At 34.8% G+C, this 25,911-nt stretch overlaps 1 protein-coding gene across 5 annotated transcripts in view; it reads right to left on the minus strand.

Moving 5' to 3' along the window:
- The window catches only part of LAMA2 (laminin subunit alpha 2), a 637,158-nt gene that overhangs the window by 347,391 nt on the left and 263,856 nt on the right, over positions 1-25,911 (minus strand). For all 5 annotated transcript variants that reach the window (XM_045066381.1, XM_045066380.1, XM_045066378.1 and 2 more), the window contains exons 9-11: positions 25,737-25,836; positions 12,938-13,098; positions 529-669 (exon numbers count right to left, since the gene is read on the minus strand). In XM_045066381.1, coding sequence (XP_044922316.1) covers positions 529-669; positions 12,938-13,098; positions 25,737-25,836 — 402 coding nt within the window. The remainder of the gene's footprint in view (positions 1-528; positions 670-12,937; positions 13,099-25,736; positions 25,837-25,911) is intronic.

Here is a 25,911-nt window from a genome sequence, read left to right on the forward strand (position 1 = left end):
GCTACTCTGTAGTCTTAAGAGCTGCCATTCCGGCTATTTGAAATTCCCTGAGGGTCCCATTTTCCTCTCGCACATCCTCTATCAGGACACAAACCACAGTCTGTGCAGAGTTGAAAAGGCAATGGGGAGCAATCCTTCTTAATTTGTATACCCAAAACATTGATGAATGGAATACATAATTCTGCAAAGCCTATCTGATGCTTTCTCAATTGAATCCTATGCCCTTGGGGTTATAATCACATTAATCCCATTACTGCTTCTCAAAGTAATCATGGACACTGAAAAGACGAATATTTACTATTTCTAAGAGGTTCCAGCTTCCACGTGGCTACAAACAAAACCTTTAAGTCTTTGATCAAAGATACACAAATAGCATTTGAAAGAAAATTCAATACCTTCTTCATGATAATGGTAAGTAGGAACTTACTACCAGAAAACCATTTTTTAAAAAAATTTCTTACAAAAGAACAATAGCAAGGAGGTTCTATTCTACTGAGCAGCATACAGAATGAAAAGGCTATTGCTTACATGGCCGTAGGTCCAGTACGAGCTCTGACATCTGTCTGAAACCCCGGAACAGAAACACTCATCACAACCTTTATGATTATCCTCTTGCAAATTGAAGAAGCCGGCTTTACAGCGACTGCAGTCCCCACCTTCAACATTCTCCTACAAATAAAAACAGAGATACCCTTCAAGATAAAGAACCATCTATATTTAGTTCCATGAAAGGAAATTATAAACTGGATATTCTTCATTTTACCCTTCAACCATATTTAAAAGATAGGATTTTTTTTTCTTAATCTGCTCAAAATCTCCATGTTAAGCTATCTCCTTTCTAGCCACACTGACACGAAAGGATATTGGATACTGATCTACTGTCGTAAAAGCTACAATTTGATCTTCATGTATATCAAGAGTGTGGTGTAAACGCCATGATAAATACAGCAGTGAGTTTCACTGACTAAAATGGGCACAGGCTGCTTCACAACCTCTGTTGTTGAACTACTTCCTCTTTGAACACATGATATATGATAAAATTAGAGAATTAAACTAATGGATGTGCAACAGCATGTTGATAATATACAGAGGACAAAATACTGTCCATATTACATATTAAAAAAACATACACTTGGGGCAACCATGAGAACCTGACAGGGAGAGAAACTGGAGTAAACGGCCATAGATTTCCTTGATGCAACCAAGCAGGAAAAAAGGAAAGGTTTTCTTGGTTAATTTTCACAGTGTTTCTTTAATACATTGGTGTCGCCAGTTAATCATATAGTAATAATATGGGAAATATAAATCTCATGCGGTGACTGCTCTCCAGATTGGTATCATTAATCCTAGTCCCAACATACTGAAAAATCCTTTGTTTATAGATGGGCCTATACTGTGGACTCGGGCCAGGGAAAGCTGATTATCTAACGAAAAACTGGGAAGGCTGCAGTTTCTAAATTTAAAGAACAGTGAATCTTAACTAGTAACTTCTAAATGAAGACTCCTTGCTTTGTAGGAAGAGATTCTCAGTATTCCCTACACCTGGATTTGCTCCACATTTTTTCTCTTCCTTGAGTTCCTTCATTACCTTAATTCTGAAACTTTCCTTCTCCTTAGAGAACTTCTCTCTCAGCTGTGCTCCATAGTCCTTTGTACATTGCTCTATTATAACCACCCAAAAAGCCCACATAGCTGTATCTTCTGAGCTTGTTCTCTCTAGGTATATCCTAGTTATACCCCATAATCTATTCAGAGGTAGAAGCCTTGCCTTACTTACTGTTACACTACCAGAAAATGCTGAAGTTCCTGAGCACTAGATATAACACTGAGCACTAGATAAACAATATTTTACTAAGTTTAAATAAATTTCTTGGTGGTTGTGTTTTTCATCCACAGCAAAGAGCTATGCACATAGTAGATGTTTAATATAACTATTTTTTTTAGTAAACCAAGATTGGGCAGAGGATAGAGGGTTGATAAGATCTGAGAACATAGGAAAAAAAAATAGGAGAAAGAACAAGAGTGTGAAAAAATAAAAAAATTTGTAAGAATAACTAAAGAGGTTTCTGCTTATATCTGAGAGAATAATTTATTTGAAATTAACTTTTTGACTCTTAATTTCTATGACCTACTTAAGAGACCATAGTCACTTCTATATTGTTGGGAACCTAAACAAAGGGCTCTCTCCTGGCCCATTTCAAATGTCAATTTTTAGCAACTTGATAAATACACAAATTGAATTATTGCCACAGACATTCTTACTAATTTTTATTTCTAAAGTAGATTCCAGATATTTTCATATGATAAATGTCAGCAAAACTAATCAAACTAATTTCAGACCTATGGTGCAAATAATTCCCCAAAGCTCTGAAGTTGGGAGTCCTCAGAAGGGTATATAGGCAGGAAAGATGAAACATCTCTATAAGTGTAATTTAGCTTATCCCACTGAGGACACACTATAGCTGTTCTGTAGACTGTGCTCTTACGCACTTGGTCTAATCTACTTTTCATTTGCTCTAATTTTGAACCTGTAATACTACTTTTCTGAGATCAGACTGAGTTCAACAATTTGAAATTTTTAGACATTACATTTTCCTTATCTCTGTTTTTGTCTGGTAATATAACCTTGAAAAAATAGGATTAAATAATTTCAATATTCAATTAATTAATAACCTGAAGCAACACAATAGAGTAGGAATTCTAGGGACTCTAAAGATGCACAAGTCAAGGTCTCTGTCTTTAAAAGTCAACATCTAGAGCCAGGTAAAATGATACATTTACAATCCACTATAATGCTTGGTGGAACAGGATTGTGCCTCTGAGAAATCAGTTATATTATGGGAACACAGAAGAGGAAGGACTAGTTGTGCTACAAAGACCTAAGGAGGCTTTGTGACAGGAGTGGCATCGTTTGCCCTTTTGTAATTTTGAAGAACGGTTTAAAAATTCAATCTGTTGGAGGAGATAAAATGAGAGACCCATGGTTAGCAAAGAGATTGGAAACAAGAACTAATTCAAAGGGTAGATGATTCATTCATCATTTATTTTTTCAAAACAGACACACTGAATAGTTCTTGTGTGCTAGGGTCTGCACTTGGTCCTTGGCTTCCAGTGTCTTTGCCCTCACATAATGAACTTTCAAGGCTACTCTGAGATATTGATCTTTTCTCTCAGGAATTGGTAAATCATTATAGGTCATTCAGCAGGAGGTAAATCAAATGAACTATACTTCATGCACCTAAGTTGGTGGGAAGAGGTAAAATGTCTAAGAAAGACAAGACGCTGGTACTCTTTCATCACCATATGGTGCAGTGAAGTGTTAATTCAACAGGCCTGGAGTGCTCAAACCCTGCATATTCTAAACTGAAAAGACCATTGCTTGACTAGCTCCTGGGAGATAACCTATAAGACCTTGGAATATTCTGCTTGATAAAAGGGTCTTTGTATACCTGGGGTCAGGGGTCACATCAGACAGTTTATGCTAATAATCCCATTTATGGTGAAAGTCTAGTTTTGTTTCCCCATGACATTGCACCACATTTATCAGCTTACAATACCATTTATGGTGAATACATAGTTTTGTCTACCTGGGGCCCTGAGTCACAATGTATCAGTTTGATCTCTGGGGGAACAGGTGACTGGGTCAGTCAGATAAGAGCTTCATACCTCAATGACTGACCTCCCAATAAAAATCCAGAATAGCAAGACTTGGGTGAGTTTCCTTGGTTGGAATAACTCGTAAGTATTGTCATACATTGTTTCTGGGAGAAATAAATACTTTCCGTATGATTCCGTTGAGAGAAGATAACTGGAAGTCTGCATTTGGTTTCTTCTAGACTCTTTCCTATGCACCTCTGTCGTTGCTGATTTTAATCTATATATTTTTTGCTGTAATAAACCATTAGGGTGAGTACAGAAACTTTTCAGAATTCTCCAAGTCCTTCTAGTGAATCACTGATAATGAGTGTGGTCTTGGGGGCCCCCAACACACTATAGTAAAGATTATAGGATGTTTATACCTAGAAAAACAGGCTACCCAAAGTGATAGTTTTACTTTGTTGTGACAAATCTTCAAACCAAAACATTTTAGAACTCTTTATAGGTCTTCAATCTAATCCTATTTTACACCACCATGCTTACTTCAACCCTCCTCACAAGTAACGATCAACTTCTGTAAGATCCCCATAGACCTTACACATGACTGCATAGGATGTCAGCTTCATGCCACAGCTTTAAGTTGCTAGACTCCTACTTATTTAGATCTGAGTCTGCTCCACATTTTTTTCTTGAGTGGGTGGTAGCTGGGTTCATTGGATTGAAAAGTGCTTGGTTCTGATTGTTCTCAGTTTCTACAATAGACAAATAATAAGCCAAAACTAAATAGTAAATATGCTGGATACAGTACCAACTTATGTATCTGTCCTCATGGCTTAATTAAAAGGGCCTTTCAAAGCTGACAGGAACATGAATTGAGGATAAAATCTTTTTAGATCACTAGAGCTCTGCTTTCTGGTCATGCCTCAACTTGCAGAGAATAAATTAGTTATTGCCTGTTCTACTTCCTTCCTCCTTTTCCAATCTTCCTTGAGAGTATATCTAAGTAATTTCTTATTTAAGGATTGTGTTTCCAAAGTTTTCTTTAAATTGATATTAGCTTCAAAACAGGGAAGGCATGCCTGGGTGGCTCAGTTGGTTAAGCGGCTGCCTTCGGCTCAGGTCATGATCCCAGCGTCCTGGGATGGAGTCCGACATCAGGCTCCTTGCTCGGCAGGGAGCCTGCTTCTCCCTCTGCCTCTAGCCTGCCACTCTGTCTGCCTGTGCTTGCGCTCTCTCTAACAAATAAAATCTTAAAGAAAAAAAAAAAAAAACAGGGAAAACATCACAGTTTGGTATTTAATGTATTTTTAGAGTGGCACAATTCAAACACAAAGGCATAGTGTTCCAGGACTTCTACTGAAACTTCTAGGGAGACTAGTTCCCCACCTTCTAGTAACTTGATCATATAGAACATCTTGGCAGCTTTCTTCTCAATTCTTTTTATGGGTTCTAAGGTACGTAACTACTTTTTCAAAACTTCTTTGTGGTTCATCAACAATGCCATACATGAAGTGGCTATGATTATATTCCTGATTCATTTTTGGAAGATCTTTCTGATTTGGATTTTTGATGCTCAGATTGAGAGTGAATCTTCTGCTTTATGGGTAAGTTCCTTGAGCAGTTTAATTTACTATGCTGTCAGTATCAAATTATTGATAAAACCTATGTTATTGTTTACTATTCCCTTACTTGCTATTTTTACTCACTCATTCATCAAATCTGATGAAGATAGGCTGATGATAAACAGTGCCTCTTCTCTTTAGACCAGTGTCTCCCAGCCTGATTTTTATTTTCAAGCCCTTAAGGAGCCTCTTTAATTACTATTTTATTTTCATACCATCCTCACCATGAAATCTTTGTTCCACGGGTATACTCTTGTGTCCAGGTGCACTGTGTCCATATGCATAAAATGAAAACGGTATTTTCACCCCTATTAGAGCCAATTTTCATCCCCTTCTGGAGACATGCATGCTTAAGATACATATCCTATTGCACATATTTAGCTGAGTACATAAGTAGGTATGTTGTGGTCTACCCTACAAAATATTTATGATAACTGGCCTTTCTCCTTCGGCAGTTTTTTCTCTAAAAACAAAGCTTAATTAGAAAAACCTTACTAGGTTCTTTTTTCTTAGAGTCAGACACTGTTGGGTTGACACCAATTTTCTTTTTGCTAGAGTTCCCTCGGCAAAGGCTCTCTCTAGAGAAATAGAGTCACGATCGTTTCCCTGTAGCCATTCTCAGGAAGTCGCTTTCTTATAAATTAGGTACAACTCCAGTGGTACATGTTTAACCGTGATTGTTAGTCAACTGGGAATTCTATTGACAAAGTTACCCGGAGTATCTCCAGTGACATTTAAGTTATTTTTTGTGATAATTGCTCCAGAAATGCTGTAGTCATGCCTGTTTTTTGGGGGGCGTTTGTAGTCAATTATAGATTTTCCTCTGTTATGGCCTTCATTCTAACGCATCCAAGTATTAAAAGAAGTTAACAAAAGAAGGATAATTAGCTAATGAGCAGTATTTGTGGAGCGCTTACTCTTTAAATACACTGTTCCGTGGCTAAATAATAAGTAGTTGGTGGTTAGAAGCAAGAAGAAAAATAGAAGAAAATTAGTTCTCACTTCACACAAGTTTATTTAGCCTTTAACATTAAAAATTGAATAACATAGTATTTCTCAACTGTCGCTGCTTCACTAAAAACTCTGGAATGCACTTCTAATGCTAGGAAATTTACATCTGTAATTTAGATTCAAGATCAAACATATAAATTGAACACCTTTTGTAGAAATGCCCAGGGTTCCAGCCTAACAAGTTAATGTGGTGATCACTGCTATATATAAATAGGAAAAGGAAATACAAAACCAATAAAAATCTAAGCACACACCATGCAAATCCCATTAGAGGAAAAGAGTAGAAACTTACTTCTACTCATAAAAAGAAATATAAATAAACAGAAAAAGTGATTACTACGTATTTATGATGATCCCTTATACTTTCAAAAGGCTTCGATGTTATAATTACATCTATTGAGAGTTAGGCAAGAAAGATTTAATATCATCATTTTATAGATTAAGAAATAGGTATCAACCAATCTTAGTAACTTTCAAATCTCTGCAACTGTTTCATTTTCTTTCTTCCTTCTTTTTTATGTATGAGTCACTGTCAGCTTCTTATTGATTGATGGAAAAAATAACAGAAGTGAGGCTGACATTAAATAGATTGCAAGTTGTAAGAAGATAATAAAGGAAAAGACAAAGACGTTACAAGTGATTACTGCAGGAGAATTATTTCTATCAGGGGAACCAGGATCCCAGCTTTGCTAAGAAAGTGAAGATGAACCTTGAAAACTGCCTAGCATGCAAAGGGCCAGGGCCAGGGGTAAGGTTTTCCCACCCTTCTAAATAGACTCTGAAATTCCAGAAAGAGCTTGGTACCCCCAAGGAATGTAATTCAGGCAAAAAGACAGGGACTGAAGCTCCAGAACATTCTGGGAAGATAACCCAAGGTCAGATCACATAAGCTGGTTGGCCAGTAAGGACTTAATGGAAAGTGCAGTAGAAAACCCAAAGCAAAGCACGCGAAAATACACACTTTGATTTCTAATCTTTTACTTCACTATTTATCTTTTTGTTATAAGACTTTGATAAAATAAAAGCACATGTTACAACCTAGATCAAGGTCAGTTTATATTATGTATCAGAGACTGTAATCCAACGGCCTTTGAATGGATAACATGACACCAAACTTCAAAAGCCCAATTTTTAGCATATGGTACTTAAAATAAATACCAAAAGTCCGACCAGCATTTACATTCAACTGACTTATATATCTGGGAATGTTTCCCTCTTGTAACTCACAAGAAGATAGAGGAATTTCAAAAATGTTAATAATGTATAAAAATTAGTAAGTATTTTCATGTCTTGAGCTAACATTGTTTTCATATTTTGAAATATAATGAGGATGATGTTCACTAATATCATTGAGTAAACAAGATATAACAGATATAACAGAATATCTGTAAAATTGATAGCAGTTGATACATACTAATTTCATTTACCTCTTTTCAAATCAGGAAATCTTTTTTTCTTTGATTAAAGAAATTTTAAATTAGGAATTATTTTAAAGCACCAGAAAAGTACACATGACATTTATCCACTACTCATAACCTAGAGGTTGAAAAATATTAACATTTCTCATGTGTGTTTCAGATATATTTTAAAAGAATATTTAGGCACATTAGAATTTTACTTTATGTCTATCCTAGTCCCTTCCCCTTTTCTCTAGAGTTAACTAGTCTCTGAAATTCTACATATCAGTGTATTTAAAAATCTTTAATTTATGTAAGTGTGTGTCCACACACTATGAAACTGTTTTATGTCTTATAATGTCACACAAATGACAGCACAATGACATTGGTTTTCCTCACCTCACCTGAAGTTTCTGAGATTTATCAATGCTTAGGCATGAGGACCTATTTTCACTGGAACAGCTCTTTTATCATATTTCATGAGTGTATTGCACTTCATTTTTCTTACTGATACATGGATATTTCAATTTTTTTCTAATTTTTAAAACAATTATGTATATGGTGGACATCTTTTCTTTGCTTCTTTCTGTACAGTGTGCAAGTTTCTTTAGCGTGAATGTCTAGATGTGGAGTTGCTGGGTGACACACTTCATTATCTTAATGATACCAGATACCCTACTGTACTCCACAGGTCATAGTACTAATTTACCCAAATGACAGCAGCATTTCTCTTGGTTTTCACCAGGATTTGATATTATTTGCTATCTCCCCATTTAAAGTTTTATCCTATATTCTTCAATAATCTTCTTGAAAAGTATCTCCACTTAAAAATACTTATTTCTAAGTATCATATAGTTTTTGTTCCTATTTGCAATATTTTCATTCTACTTTCTAATTGGTTATCACTGACATATTGTTTTTTATAGACAGATTCTTGCATTCTTCAAGTCACTGGAATGCTCTTCTGGTTTCAATATTCACCTTGCTAAAGAATGTACATCAGTGTTTTCAATACAGTTTTCAGTACAGTGTTTTGAGTGTTTTCAATACAGTTGGACTGACAATGGCAAACACACATCATGATATTTGTCTCTTGCACATATTATGATATGATATATGCAATAAAAACATATCTAGCACATATAAGACTTTTTCTCTCAATCTTGACTCGTGGGCAAGTTGCCTACTGGGAGTTTAGGTAGTAGATTTCTTTTTTATTTTCTTCAAATAGAAAATATTGAATTTTCTTTAATTCTTGACAATTCTTCTTTTCATCATTTTTGGATATTCTTTCTCATCTGTTCATCTAGTCTCTTCTTTGGAAACTTGTGTTACTTTTGTTAAATTTTATCCTTCTATGAGCCAAACCACTTAGCATCTCATGTTTTCATGTCTTTACTTCCTACGTCAATGAATAGGTGTTATCCTCAAGTTTGCATTTCTAATACTCTATTAAGCAGTTTCTAATCTTCTAAAATTCACTGAATTTTAAATTTCAACCATATACAGTTTTTATTTCTAGAAGTAAATGATATTGACTTCTTTTCCAAAGCTGCTTATTTATTTTAATATAGGACCCTATTTTGTACTGTTTTCTCATTCTTTTTTATTCTTTTACCTTCACATGTTTTATGATTATACATTTCCATGTATTTTATGATTAATACAATAAAAGTATATACTTTACTGTTTATATGAATTCTTGCAAACTATCTTATTCTTCTAGTTCTTAGTGTACAAATATTTTGACTTCTGTGCCTCCTGATTTTGTTTTGTAGTTATTTTTCTATCGTGCAGTGTACTGCTTTATGGCAAGTTCATCATCAGTTGAGGCAGCACCTTCTTTCCTGTGGGAATACCACTTGTCTGACATGTTGAAGAATTCTAACATAAAGGGAGAATAAAACTGACCCCATTCCCATGTGGCACACAGGTTTGGGTGTTTGCTTCCTCACTGCACACTAATTTTTCCCCACCTAGAGCTCCAAAGGAGAAAGAAAATTTCTGTTGCCACCGCCAGCTTGCAGGTGGAATTTTCACTGTAAGGGGACAATTCTAGAGTCTAAACATAACTGAACTCAATTTTAATTTCCTTCCTTGAGTCCAAAACTCAATGTCAAGTCCTAGAGAGGCCATTAAAACGTCCAACCTTATTTCCATTTGTAGATTAGGACCAGCATCCTACTTCCCCACCCCATGACCTTCGTTGTTCAGCTCTGCTTGGGCTTATGCTTGTTAACTTGGGTTTCTCTTTTGGGTCTGACATATAGAAATTTCCTTCTCTTTCCTGAATCAACAGAATTACAAATTTATTTACTCTATTTCATCCAGCATACTTGTATTGGAAGTGAAAGAAGTGGTGTCCCTTTTTCTCAGTGTATCTTGATAGAATGTTACCCACTTAAAATTTATAATAGAAGTATATATAGGCCCAAGACTTCATAACCAAGTGCTTTCTTAAAGTATCTACATACGTCAGTAAGGACAAAATTTCTTCCTAATGAAAATTATTTAAAAAAAATTACATGTTATAATGTGACCAAAAAAACGTGTACGTGTATACTGGTTAATACGCATTTTGGGGGCGCCTGGGTGGCTCAGTGGGTTAAGCCGCTGCCTTCGGCTCAGGTCATGATCTCAGGTCCTGGGATCGAGTCCCACATTGGGCTCTCTGCTCGGCAGGGAGCCTGCTTCCTCCTCTCTCTCTGCCTGCCTCTCTGCCTACTTGTGATCTCTCTCTGTCAAATAAATAAAATAAAAAATCTTAAAAAAAAAATACGCATTTTGGAAACGAGCATTTATATTAATACCATTTTATTTGAATTTAAGTCTCCAGTATTTTAGCTTCTCAATGAAGTATTACTTGTTAAATACCATTTTGATAGATCCATATTGTTTCAAATAACCAGCAGACACACCTATGTCTCATCATGTTTTTGTAAAAAAGAATGGCCTACCACATTTCTCTCTACATTAATAAATGTCTGTTCAGTATTTAAATTACATGCATATTTTGTTGGAATACTGTGTATTTATTATTCTTTTAAACAAGAGATTATAGGTACTTAATTATAGTACATTATATGTATGTATATTATGATATAATTCATTTTCTGTATGCATATAATTAGTGATTTTTAAAACTATGTGGATGTCTATTGAAATCTGTTTTCTGCAAGTTTTTATCCTAAAAGAAAAAAAAAAACATTAAGTTTTATCTAAGCGGTTATAGTCATCTATTTAAAATGTCATACAGTTGAAAGGCAACTCTTTTAATGATGCTACTTACTTATTTATTCTTTTATGATTTCTTAATTGCTGTTTATTGTCTTTTAACTATCTGTGTAGAGCTTCAGATGTGTTTGTAACAGGGATAGTTCTTCTTTTTTAATATATTTTTATTTATTTATTTGACAGAGAGAGACATGGTGAGAGAACAGAAGTAGAGGGAGTGGAAGGGGGAGAAGCAGGCTCCCCACTGAGCAGGAAGCCTGATGTGGGACTCATTCCCAGTGTCCTGGGATCATGACCCAAGCCCAAGGCAGCCATTTAACCACTAAGCCACCCAGGCACCTCAAAAGGGATGGTTCTTAACTGGGACTGTAATTGCTCAGTATAAGACAGAGGCAGACAGAGAGCTAGCAGAGTGCAGGCAGTGGCTCAAGGAGCTCTCCCTCTGATCTGAGTCCTCCTAGTGGCTATAGCTCTTCTTCTAGCCTTTCTCTCTACATTTACCAAAGAAAGGAAAAAAATGAGGCCTGCGTCTTTCCCTCCCTGTTACTCTTTCCTTGCAATACTAGACATTTCCAGTGTATGAACAGTAGGTATATAAAAACATTCCTTTTCTTTTTTCCCATTTGATGTGCTGCATTCTAGAGACTACAGAGATTTCCCTTCCATTCCAAGCTCAGCTTTGCCTGTCCTTTATTTGAACAAGTGATAAAACTCAGAGATTTCCGTGGAGTTTTGTAAGAGAAATAAAATGCACACAAGCAACATTTTGGTAAATATCAGAGAAGATGAACTAAGTCTGTAGGATTGTCCAAAAAGACACACAGAGTGAAGAGCAGAGGTCTCCTTAAACAAGTGATCATACACAGATGGCAACACAGTCTTGGTCTGTTATTTCAAATAATATTGGAATAAAATGTCCTATATCTAGGAAATTTACTATGTTCCAGTATATGACAGCTTTTACTATAGATTATGGACTTTCTGCCAGTTTACAGAGACAGGAATTGTGTAGTTTCAGTAGGCAGAAAAAACACCTAAATGACCCATGATACAGCATACACTTATTATGTAACTATTATAATATTTAGCCTGTTATGTCAGACATTCTTGTCCCAATCAATATACACTTCACATTAATACTAATATTTACCTCTTGTGTTATACTTTTATATGCACATACACATATAACAAATGGAAGTATATCATTTCATGTAATTTACAGCTTCCTAGATAAGACTAATGATTTAATAAAGGTTCTTAAAAAGGTTCCAACCATGATTGAGAGCAAAGGAAAAAAAAAGTAACATTCATTTTTATATCAGTATGGCATTCTAACTTTTTCAGTGTATTCTGTCAACTAATGTAGATAACACAGCTTAACCCCAGTGTTTTGGAACTGATTAGCACAGCTAAATGAAATCAGTTCTGTCATTTTAGACTTGTGCATGCCTCTGTTTCCTCTATGCATACAAGCTGTGGTTGTAATGCCTCCCTCAGTGTTCACATGATGAGCTATTAGCTGAGTATGTACAACAAATAAAGTCATATTTCTGAAAGTACTCTTAGGAGGAAAAATTGAGACTTTAATCAATTCCACTAGGTTTCTTACATTTTCAGTAATAAAACAGAAGAATCTGAATATAGTATTTTCAGACAATCTGGGTCTAAACTTCAAAAGATTACCTAAAACGCCAGAATGTAACCCTTGGCAGAATTATTTTCAGAGGTAGATGCAAAGCTATGGAAGGTTTGAGTATATCGCTGCTGTTTATAATGCTATTTTTCAATTCACAGACTAGTCGAGTAATGAGGGAAAGGGGTTTTTGCTATGAAGTAACACCTCTTCCTAGAGTGACTGGTCATTCTTGAGCTGGTAGAATTAGACAAATGGTGGATGTCTGGACATCCTGGTTGTAATGACACTTAAGAGGAGGGCCAATGGTAGGATAGATAGGGGATATTTATAGGAGAAGCTGTTACAATTGACCTAATGTCAAACAGACATAAGAGAACAGAAAAGAAAGGGAAAAGGACCTTCTGTCTTGATAGCAGACATTACCAGCAAACACAACACACCTTGCAGTGACAGTGTCCAAAACAAGGGTCTTCATTTGTGCTCCCTGCACCACTGCAGTTACAAGGCTTGCATTCTGGGTAGCCAGTGTAGCCTCGGGCACAGCGGTCACAGCTCACGCCTGTGAAGCCAGGTTTGCAATGACAAGACCCAGGTGCCAAACCTATGGGAAGACGAACCACATATTAACAACATATTAACATATTAACCACATATTAACAACAACAACCACATATTAACCACATATTAACACACACAAATTCCTAAAGTTTTCATGATAGTAACATTTATAATTCTTTTTTGACACAAAAACTAATAAAGAAAAGTTAAACCCAAAGGATATAAGGTTTAATTAAAAGTTGACTACAAGTCTCTACCACAGCATCTCTTACATATCTTTACAAATATAAAGAATGAAAAAAGAAAGATAAAATCTTGAAGCTCCTACCAAAATTGAGGCCACAGAAAAACTGTCACAATGATCAAGGACTTATTTTCATAGCTGATTAATGATACTCAAAGAATAAGCAGCGACCTGTGATACATGTTGCTTCATAGTTTAGACTACCATGAGATGGAAAAAGTGCCTGGTGGGTAAAAATACACTGCTTAAGCCCAAAATTAAACAACAATCATCTAAATATGACATCACTGGGTATAAGAACAACAAAAAGACTGACAATTTGTGGGAATAGATATTTTGAGAACAAGATATAGAGAAAAATGAAAGCAGTTTAAATTTACTTTTCCTTTTTAAACCATCAAAATACAATTTCTATTCTTCTCTTTGATTAAAAAAATGGCAAATGCAGATGAATAAGTAAAGTTATTGACTTTCAAAATCTGGAAGAGTGTAAGAGCAAAACAGCAAAATATAGCCCACACAAGAAAGGAAAGGAGGGAAGAAAGAAGCATCACAAGGGGAAACACACAGCAGAATGGGAAGAAGACTGTCAAACCCACATGCTAATCTTATGCCATATGTTCGTGGTCTTACTGCTTCTGTTAAAACTATGTGTGGAGAACTTTTAGAAGTCCACTTCACTGAAGGACATTTCTCCAGCGGGTAAGTGAGGGTGGAACTCTTGTGGGGACAGTGTGCTCTCAGAATCCATGGGGTCACAGAAAGACACAAAAAGTGTCTGAGTGTGGTCAGAGCTCCCAGGTATTGGAGCAAGGGAAGCTGACTACAGAGACAGAGCCAAGGAGTGAGCTCTCAGCTTGGGGTTACCTTAAGCTGTGATTTAAGTCACAATCAGACCACTGCTCTTTGAGCAGGGACCCCACAAGTGGCAGATCCGGAGAGACCTCCTCCTTTCTCCTGCATGGGGAGAGGCAAGGGAGTGCATGGCAAGGATCTGCTGGGATTGAAGACACCAAACGGGGCCATGTGCCAGAAATAAAAACATTCAGTCACAGGACGAGTGAGCTCGGAGCACGGCAAGAGACCACAGAGATGGGAGGGACTGACTGGTTTTTCTCTGAGGGTGTCCTGAGGAGTGGGGCCACAAGCTCTTGGCTCCTACGGGCCAGAGATTAGGAGGCCACCATTCTCATTCCCATTATCCAAAGCAGTATGGAGAGCATTCAGAGAACAAAAGATCCTGAAAGCAAACTTGAGCAAATTGCTTTAGCCTGGCCCCTGGCAGAGGTGGTGCAATACCACTTCGGGCAAAGACATTTGAGAATCACAAGAATATCCAACCAAGACCAAGGGCACTGATCTATGAAAACAGTGGAACTCCACAGCTAGGGGAAAGCAACATAAAGAATTCATGGCTTTTTCCCCATGAAACTTTAGTCTTGCAAAGTTAAATTTTTTAATTTTATTTTTTTCTTATTTTATATATATATTTTTTACTTTTCCTCTTTCCTCTTTCAACGTTTTTTAACTAGTTTATCTTAACAATAACTTTTAAAAAAAAACTTTCAAAATCTTCAAAAATCTCTTAAAATCATCATTGTTATAGCCATATTTTATCCCTTCATTGTATTTAACCTTATATTTTATATACATAAAGATTTTTTCTCTTTAAAATTTTGGGATACAATTTCTTCTAAGATCAAAATATACCCTAAATCTAGCACATGGCTTTGTTCTAGTCTCCAACCTGATCACAGTCTCTCCTCATTTTTTTTTCTTTTTCCTACCAACTTATCTTATCAATTCCTTTTATAGAATTTTTTAAAAATTTTCATCTTTATAATCGTATTCCCTCCCTTCATCATGTTTACCCTTACTTTTGTGTATATATACATTTTTCTTTCCTTAAAATTTTGGAAGGTAGTTTCTTCTAAGACACCAAAATACACCCAAAATCAAGTGGGTGGCTCTGATCTATTCACCAGTCTAATATATATATATATATATATATATATATATATATATATACATATATATGTATATATATAATTTTTATTTCATTTTCCCCCTTATTTCTCCCCCCAGCTTTGGGTCTCTTCTGATTTGGTTAGTGTACATTTTTCTGGGGTCTTTGCTACCCTTTCAGTATTTTATTCTATCATGCATATATTTTTATCTGGATAAAATGACAAGGTGGAAAAACTCACCACAAAAAAAGAACAAGAGGCAGTACTGATGGCTAGGAAATAATCAGTACAGACATTGGTAATATGTCAGAACTAGAGCTTAGAATGATGATTATCAAGATGCTAGCTGGGCTCAAAGAAGGTATGGAAGATATTAGAGTATTCCCTTCTGGAGAAATAAAATCCTTTCTGGTGGGAAAAAAAGAACTAAAATCTAACCACGTTGAAATCAAAAAAGCTATTAATGAGGTTCAATAAAAAATGGAGGGTTTTACTGCTAAGATATATGAGGCAGAAAAGAGAATTAGTGATATAGAAGACCAAATGACAGAAAATGAAGAAGCTGAGCAAGGGAGAAAAACAACTACTGGACCATAAGAGGAGAGAATTCAAGAGATAAGTAATACCATAAGATGAAATAATATTAGAATAATTGGGATCCCAGAAGAAGAAAGAGAGAGAGAGGAAGAGGTATATTGTAGCGACTTATAGCAGAGAATTTCCCTAATATAGTAAAAGGAATATGCATCAAAATCCAGGAGGCACAGAGAATTGCCCTCAAAATCAATAAAAATAGGTCCGTACCCTGTGATCTAATAGTAAAACTTAGAAGTCAGTGAAAAAGAGAAAATCCTGAAAGCAGCTCAGGACAAGAAGTCTGTAACATACAATGGTAGAAATGTTAGATTGGCAGTAGACTTATCCAGAGAGACCTGGCAGTCCAGAAAGAACTGGCATGATATATTCATAGCATTAAATGAGAAAAATATGCAGATAAGAGCACATCCATCTAGGCTGTCATTGAAAATAGATGGAGAAATAAAAAGCTTCCCGGACAAACAAAAATTAAAAGAATTTGCAAACACCAAACGAGCCCTACAGGAAATACTGAAAGGGATCCTCTAAACAAAGAGAGTGCCTAAAAGTAGTAGACCAGTAATGAGCAGAGATAATATACAGTAACAGACAGTCACCTTACAGGCAATACAGTGTCACTAAGTTCATATCTTTCAAAAGTTATCCTGAATGTAAATGGGCTAAATGTCCCAATCAAAAGACACAGGGCATCGGAATGGATAAAAAAAATAAGACCCATCAATATGCTGTCTACAAGAAACTCATTTTATCTATTTTTTTAAAAGATTTTATTTATTTATTTGACAGACAGAGATCACAAGTACGCAGAGAGGCAGGCAGAGAGAGAGGTGGAAGCAGGCTCCCCACCGAGCAGAGAGCCCAATGTGGGGCTTAATCCCAGGACCCTGGGATCATGACCTGAGCTGAAGACAGAGGCTTTAACCCACTGAGCCACCTAGGTGCCCCGAAACTCATTTTAGACCCAAAGACACCTCCAGATTTAAAATAAGGGCGTGGAAAGCAATTTACATGCTAATGGACAACAAAAGAAAGGGGGGGTGGCAATCCTTATTATCAGATAAGTTGGATTTTAAGCCAAAGACTATGAGAAGAGATGAGGAAGAACACTATATCATACTTAAAGGGTCCATCCAACAAGAAGAGCTAACAATTTTAAGTATCTAAGTCCCTAACATGTGAGCAGCCAATGATATAAACCAATTAATAAGAAAAACAAAGAAACATAACAACAACAATAATACAATAATAGCAGGGGACACTAACCCATTCACTGAAATGGAAAGATCATCCAAGCAAAATATCAACAAGGAAATAAAGGCTTTAAATGACACACTGGACCAGGTGGATATCACAGATACATTCAGAACATTTCATCCCAAAGCAACAGAATACACATTCTTCTCTAGTGCACATGGAACATTCTCCAAAATATATCACACCCTGCGTAACAAATCAAGTCTCAACTGGGATCATTCCCTGAATATTTTCAAACCACAATGTTCTGAAGCTAGAACTCAATCACAAAGGAAAGTTAGAAAGAACTCAAATACATGGAGGCTAAAGAGCATCCTACTAAAGAATGAATGGGTCAACCAGAAAATTAAAGAAGAATTGAAAAAATTCATGGAAACAATGAAAATGAAAACACAACTGTCGAAATCTTTGGGATACAGCAAAGTGGAGGAAAGTATCTAGTGATGCAAGCCTTTCTCAAAAAACAAGAAAGGTCTCAAGTATACAACCTAACCCTACACCTAAAGGAGCTGGAGAAAGAACAGCAAAGAAAACCTAAATTCAGCAGGAAAAGAGAAATCATAAAGATCAGGGCAGAAATCCATGAACTAGAAACCAAAAGAACAGTAGAACAAATCAACGAAACTAGGAGCTGGTTCTTTGAAAGAATTAATAAGATTGATAAACTCCTGACCAGATTATCATAAAGGAAAAGAGAAAGGATCAAAATAAAATCATGAATGAAAGAGGAGAGATCACACCCAACACCAAAGAAATACAAACAATTATAAGAACATATTATAAGCAACTCTATGCCAGCAAATTTGACAATCTGGGAAAAATGGATGCATTCCTAGAGACATATAAACACCAAAACTGAACCAGGAAAAAATAGAAAACCGGAACAGAGTCATAACCAGTAAGGACATTGCAACAGTCATCAAAAATCTCCCAACTGAGCCCAGGGTCAGAGAGCTTCCTGGAGGAATTTGACCAAACATTTAAAGAAGAATTAATACCTATTCTCCTGAAACTGTTCCAAAAAATAGAATGGAAGGAAAACTTCCAAACTCATTTTACGAGGCTAGCATTACATTGATCCCAAAACCATACAAAGACCACACCAAAAAGGAGAATTACAGACCAATATCCTTAACGAACATGGATGCAAAAATTCTCACCAAAATTCTAGCCAATAGGTTCCAACAGTACATTAAAAGGATTATTCACCTCGGCCAAATGGATTTATTCCTGGGTTGCACGGTTGGTTCAACATCCGCAAATCAATGAAAGTGATACAATATATTAATAAAAGAAAGAACAAGAACCATATGATACTCACAATAGATGCTGAAAAAGCATTTAACAAAGTACAGCATCCTTTCCTGATCAAAACTCTTCGAAGTGTAGGGATAGAGGGTACATACCTCCATATCATCAAAGCCATCTATGAAAACCCACAGCAAGTATCATTCTAAATGGGGAAAAACTGAGAGCTTTTCCCCTAAGGTCAGGAACATGGCAGGGATGTCCACTATCACCAGTGCTATTCAACATCATACTAGAAGTCCTAGCCTTGGCAATCAGACAAGAAAAAAAAAATTAAAGACATCCAAATCAGTAAAGAAGAAGTCAAACTATCACTCTTTGCTGATGATATGATACTTTATGTGGAAAACTCAAAAGACTCCACTCCAAAACTGCTAGAACTCATAAAGGAATTCAGTAAAGTGTCAGGATATAAAGTCAATGCACAGAAATCAGTTGCATTTCTATATACCAGCAGCAAGATAGAAGAAAGAGAAATTAAAGAATTGATACCATTTACAATTGCACCCCAAAGCATGAGATACCTAGGGATAAACCTAAGGAAAGAGCCAAAGAATCTCTACGCAGAAAACTGTAAAGTACTCATGAAAGAAATTGAGGAAGACATGAAGAAATGGAAAAACATTCCATGCTCCTGGATTGGAAGAAGAAATATTGTGAAAATGTTTATGCTACCTAAAGCAATCTACACATTTAATATAATCCCTATCAAAATCCCATCCATTTTTTTCAAAGAAGTGGAACAAATAATACTAAAATTTATATGAAATCAGAAAAGACCTTGAATAGCCAGAGGAATGTTGAAAAAGAAAGCCAAAGTTGGTGGCATCACAATTCTAGACTTTAAGCTCTGTTACAAAGCTGCCATCATCAAGGCAGTATGGTACTGACACAAAAATAGACCCATAGATTAGTGGAACAGAATAGAGTGCCCAGGAATAGACCCTCTACTCTATGGTCAACTAATCTTTGACAAAGCAGGAAATAATGTCCAATGGAAAAAAGTCTCTTCAACAAATGGTGTTGGGAAAATCTGACAGCCACAAGGAGAAGAATGAAACTGGACCATTTTCTTACACCATACACAAAAATGGACTCAAAATGGATGAAAGAGGTCAATGTGAAACAGGAATCCATGAAAATCTTTGAGAAGAACACAGGTAGCAACCTCTTCTACCTCAGCTGCAGCAAGTTCTTCCTAGACACATCACCAAAGGCAAAAGAAGCAAGGTCAAAAATGAACTACTGGGACTTCATCAAGATCAAAAGCTTTTGCAAAGCAAAGGAAACAGTCAACAAAAGCAAAAGATAACTGACAGAATAGAAGAAGATATTAGCAAGTGACATATCAGATAAAGGGTGAGTATTCAAAATCTAGAAAGAACTTACCAAATTCAAAACCCAAAGAACAAATAATCCAATCAGGAAATGGGAAAAGGACATGAACAGACATTTCTGCAAAGAAGACATCCAGATGGGCAATGGACATATGAAAAAGTGCTCCATATCACTCGGCATCAGAAAAATACAAATCAAAACCACAATGAGATTCCACTTAACACCAGTCAGAATGGCTAAAATTTTGACGAGTCAGGAAATGACAGATTTTGGAGAGGATGGGGAGAAAGAGGAACCCTTCTACGCTGTTGGTGGGAATGCAAGCTGGTGCAGCCACTCTCGAAAACGGCGTAGAAGTTCCTCAAAAAGTTGAAGACTGAGTTACCCTACAACACAGCCTTTGCACTACTGGGTATTTACCCTAAAGATACAAATGTAGTGACCTGAAAGGCACATGTACCTGACTGTTCATAGCAGTAATGTCCACAACTATGGAAAGTATGGAAAGAACCTTGATGTCAAACTATGGACAGAACCTAGATGTCCATCAACAGATGAATGGATAAAGAAGATGTGGTATATATATACAATGGAATAGTATGCAGGCATGAAATGAAATGAAATCTTGTCATTTGCAATGACATGGATGGAAGTAGAGGGTGTTATGCTAAGCGAAATAAGTCAATCAGAGAAAAACAATTATCATATGATCTCTCTGATATGAGGAATTTGAGAGGCAGAGCAGGGTTGATGGGGAGTAGGGAAGGAAAAAAATGAAATAAGATGGGATCAGGAGGGAGACAAACCATAAGAGACTCTTAATCTCACAAAAAAACTGAGGGTTGCTGGGGGTAAGGGGATAGGGAGAGGGTAGTTAGGTTATGGACATTGGGGATGGTGTGTAATATGGTGAGTGCTGTGAAATGTGTAAGCCTAATGATTCATAGACCTGTATCCCTGGGACAAATAATACATTATATGTTAATAAAAATAATTTAAATAAAAAACAAAACAAAAACTATGTGTGTATAATGTTTAGAAAAGATATGCAAAATCGTAAGAAAGTTTTTTAAAAAAAGGAATGTAAATCTATACATTAGGAGAGCATATAGAGTTGTAATATTAGTAATGAGCAAAGTAGAATCCAATGAAAACAGATTCACTAAGGGGATCCTGGGTGGTTCAGTAGGTTAATTGTCTTCCTTTGACTGGGGTCATGATCCTAGGGATCTGGGATTGAGCCCCAGGGCAGGATCCCTGCTCAGTGGGGTATCTGCTTCTCCTTCTCCCTCTGCCCCTCTCCCCTTCAACCCTGTGTTAGTGCTCTCTCTCTCTCTCTCTCTCTCAAATAAATAAATAAAATCTTAAAAAAAAATAGATTCATTTGGACAAGACCTCATTTTACAATGATGACAATAAAATAAAAAACATGACTAAAGATATTATATTCATACTCCATAAGAACACTAATTTTAAGTACAAAAATATATAGATAGACAACAAAAGATTTGAGGGCTCAAAGAGAAAGTGGCCAAAAATCAGTGACTGAGAATAACATTAACCTACTCCTTTCTAATATTTATAGATGAATTAGAAAAAGAAGACATAGAAAAACATGAATCATCTACTATTGTTGAATTACACATCATATTGTATATATATACTTATTGTAGTTCATTAATCTACAAAAATGCTCAATTTCTCAAAGCATAAGTAATCTATGTCTACTTTTCTTAACATAAATTACTATTTCTGTATTTGTAATAAAAGTCATTATAAATTAGGATTGAGGTAATATGAAATATCAACCATGATAATAAAGTCTTATACGAAATTCCACCATTCTAAAAATGAATAATATTTCCCCGTTTAACTCTTGAGTGAAAGAGAAATAAAGACTTCAACTGTGATTAAATAGTTTTCTAATTATTTATAAAACAGCAGTGAGAAAAGAACTTAATGTTTATGAGATACAGAAAAAAACAGTAACCAAAGGTTAAATACATTAAAAATGTGAAGAAATTAAAATTTAATCCATGTAATTATAAGAAGAGAAAAAACAAATGAATACCACAGGAAAGAAGGAATATTTGAAAAATAAACAAAGAAAATAAGGTAAAAAAGAACTTAAAAATAATCAAAGATATCAAAAGAGGACAAATGGTCAAAGATTATCATAAAAGTATTTTAGTAGCAGTTAGTTTTTACAGTGTTTTCAAAGTTTTAAACTCTAACAGAGTATCTAAAACATGGAGGGCTATGTAATTTAGTTTATGAAGCTAGTAAAACTTAGTATCAAAATCTAACTAAGGTAGCCCTAAATAAGCCTAATAACAGCTTATAATTAAATGGCACTCATTTTATGCGAGGTATTATACTTAGCACTATATATAATACATGGGTTAATTTAGTTAATACTCAAAACCTCAAAATGAGATAAGTACTATAATGTTTCCCATTTTACAGATGAGAAAACTAAGGCACAGAGAAATTAATTTGTTTGCCAAGATAGCACAGCTAGCAGATGTCACAGGCAAAACAAATTTACATATGAATTCATATGAACAAATCCTAAATAATATAAACACCAAACTGAATCCTAAAGTACATTAAAAGGATTTTCCATAAGGACCAAGAAGATTTTATTCTGTTAATTTAAATATTGATTCATATTAATAATATATTTTAACATATTATATTCATAAATCAAATGAAAAAGAAATCTAGTAATTTCAATAAAGGCTGAAAAGCATTCCAAGAAATTAACATTTACTTCTCATGTTAAAATCCCCATTAAGACTAAGTGTAAATGTATTCCATATAATGACAATGTCTATCTTAACATTTGTAAAAATCCTGTATGTTGTAACGTTGTAATATTGTGAACTAGATGCCCAAACATCCCCTCCTGTTCAGAACATAGGACAACACAGGATAAAGTTACAGACAGAAAGAGAGATAGACAGACAGACAGAATGGCTGTGCTGGTTGAAAATAAGGAAACTCCTTATTACAAAATTACAACAAACTACAAAATTTAAAAGAGAGAGAGAGAGAGAGGAGATTCTAAAGAAATAAGTTATCTCTTAGCCAGTATCCTTTCCTGGATTTGACTGACCGATTAACTGAGCATGTCTTTATGGAACGAATGAAAAGTTATAGGTACTACTCAAGTTAGAAGATAGTATCAGAGATTATACAAACTCAAGGATCCTGAAAGGATAATCTAGAACCTTTACACAGACATGCATGAGTATGTGCATGTTTGTGTACTCACAAACACACACACAAAATCATCAAACACACAAGAAAATAGCAGAAAAATCAGCCCCCAGGATTAGGCTTATATAGGTAACAGAGAATGCTGCTAAAAGATACAGAATATAAAATAAATACACTTAATATGTTTAATGAAAAAAACTGTATTAAATATAGATTAATTTAAAAGAGACTACTAGAAAAACAAAATATAGCTAGAAACTTTCTTTATAAAATATGTCAAATAAATTCCATACTGATTAAGGAACTAAGTATAAAAAAGTGAAATAATAAGAATTAAGAAAATGAATACATTTGTCTGATCTTGGGATAGATGAGAGTTTTAGAATTCTAAAGGCATATCAAAAATTCAATTAAAATATTAAAACAATCTTGGCATAATGTCTTATAGCTAAAGTTCTTTAAGTTGTAATAGGTGATTATATAAAACATTTTAAAGGTTCATTTATAAAATAATCTTAACAATAGTGAGACACAAAATCTGGAATGTTTATAACAAATTTAACATACAGTTGTTTTTCATATTTAAAGCACCCTTACAAATCTTTGGGGGGGAACATCACTTTATACCAAAAGTAATCAGTTTTTTAGTAATCAAGTTAATGGCATAAAATACCATTTCCCACTATCTGGTTACTCATACTAAGAAGTCCAAAGCATTACACTGTAACTTAGACTCTTTCCTAAGAAATCACCAAGCTAAACATGAAGATAAAAATGTATCATGGGAAATGTGTCTAATTTGGTAACGCAGGTCTATATTGAGTAATATATATCTAATTATAAATATTGATTCTTACATTTCAATTTTAAAATTAGAAGAATTAGGTCTCAAATTAAATATAACTACGATTTTTGAAAAGATAAAGATGCAATTGGCAGACATTGTCAAGTGAGTTGGAAGACCAGTGGAGAGTATAGGGATTTGCACATAGTAGGACCTCAAAAGAGGAGTCTAAATTTAGTGGATCATAAAATCATAACTTAAACGTTTTATTTAACATTATAAATATACCGTACTTAAGAAAAATGATTAAATAGTGGAGAAAAGGAATGAATGAATGAATGAATGAATGAATGAAACATTTCTTTTTAAGATGGAAAGTCAGTGGGCAATATTTAATGGTGATGAAAGTACTAAGAATATTATTTAGATATTGTCTGTAAGATGTGTTTTTCCAGAACTTAATAGAAGAAATGGCCCAATTTGGTTAAATTTGAAAATGAGATCGGGGATGAATAAATTGAAGAGGATACTATTGTTATTTATTTTATTCTCTTCCCTACTGTTAAAATTTGTTTTTACTATGTATGGTTTTTATAATAATTGAAAAATATTTATACACAAAAATCCTCACTAAAACATTGGTTACAATAAACAAAATAAGAAACAATCTATATAGTTATATAAAGTTGAGTGGGTAAATAAATTATGGTATGTCCACATAATGATGATTCAGGTGTTAAAACCAGATTTCAGAAAAACACTCAATAGTTTGGGGGAAAAACTCATGTGAAATTAGCATAAACATGTTAATAAGAATGTTTATAATGAATTACCACTGCATTGTATGCTTATTTTTCTACCTTTCAATATTTTATCAGGATTTCGGAAAATAATATACTTCTTTACAAAGTAAAAAAAGTAAAAAAAGAAGTACAGAAAAAAGTTAAAAGATATTACTGAAAATAACATGATTTAGTTGTTACTACAAAAAGATAAGGAGCTATAAAATGAAAAACGACCTTAATAATTCACCATTTGAGATTTAAAATAATCAGAGTTTTAATCTTTTAAGATTTAAGACTGTAGGGCTTAGGTTGATAATCTTATCATTTTAAAAGAAAGCAGGTAAGCTACACCATGCCAAAGAAACATTGCCAGTGTTTTAACTGGGAAACCACTGGAGGAAAAACCCTATATTGTAACCATGATTTATTTTAGTTTTTCCCAAGAGAAGAATCCACTCTTAGCGATATAAAAAAACCGTTTCAGATATGTCCTAATGTTCTACTTAACTTTGGCAAGCAACTCTCGTGGACATAGCTCCTTGACATTTTTTTATCAAGGAGTTATTTTGGCATTTGATTCTTCAATGTTTGGACTTCATCATGAGTTCAATCCTCAAAGAAAGTATTTGGCTTAAATTTCTATCGGCGTCTTTCCCTTCATTAACTTATGACAACTACCTATTTTTAGTCCTTTATGTACACGTTTTGCTTTCTGTCCATGGACTACATCTCAGTGTATGAAGTCTGTTCTCTCCTCCCCCTGCAACTCACACATCCCTCAATGAATGCTGTCTCTTCACACTAGAAACCACAAAAACTACAATAAACAATTCAATAAATAACAAGATACTAAAAAACTACATATATCACAGATTTCTGATTAATCAGAAGATAGATAAACATAGCTATATAAATATATATATATGAATATACACACATATGCTTATAATGCAAAATAAATTATTCAACTCTTTTTGCTTTTAGAGCATAATTAATTTTAATTAATTTACAGAAAAATAATTATTGAGATGAATAAAAAACTGCTTCCTGGAGGTAACATTGATAGATATGAGAATAAAATTATTAAGTAAAATTTACTGTAAAATATTACCCTAAAAATAATCATATCTGGCTTTTCATTGTCCTTTTATCAGAACAACAGTTCTTTGTTCTTGCTCTTACCTCGTCGCGCGTGTTTTTCATCCTTCACACAGACTTCATTTAAGGAACCAATTGGATCACAATGGCATGGCTGGCATGGTCTTGGATAATTTGGAGATACCTAACAAGAATAGTAAAGGGCTCTTAGTCAAATGTAATAAAAACACAAGTATTTTTTAATTTGGCAAACTTTTAA

The sequence above is a fragment of the Mustela putorius genome, unplaced genomic scaffold, assembly GCF_011764305.1.
Source record: "Mustela putorius furo isolate JIRA1106 unplaced genomic scaffold, ASM1176430v1.1 tig00003863_pilon_pilon_pilon, whole genome shotgun sequence".
Taxonomy (NCBI): domain Eukaryota; kingdom Metazoa; phylum Chordata; class Mammalia; order Carnivora; family Mustelidae; genus Mustela; species Mustela putorius.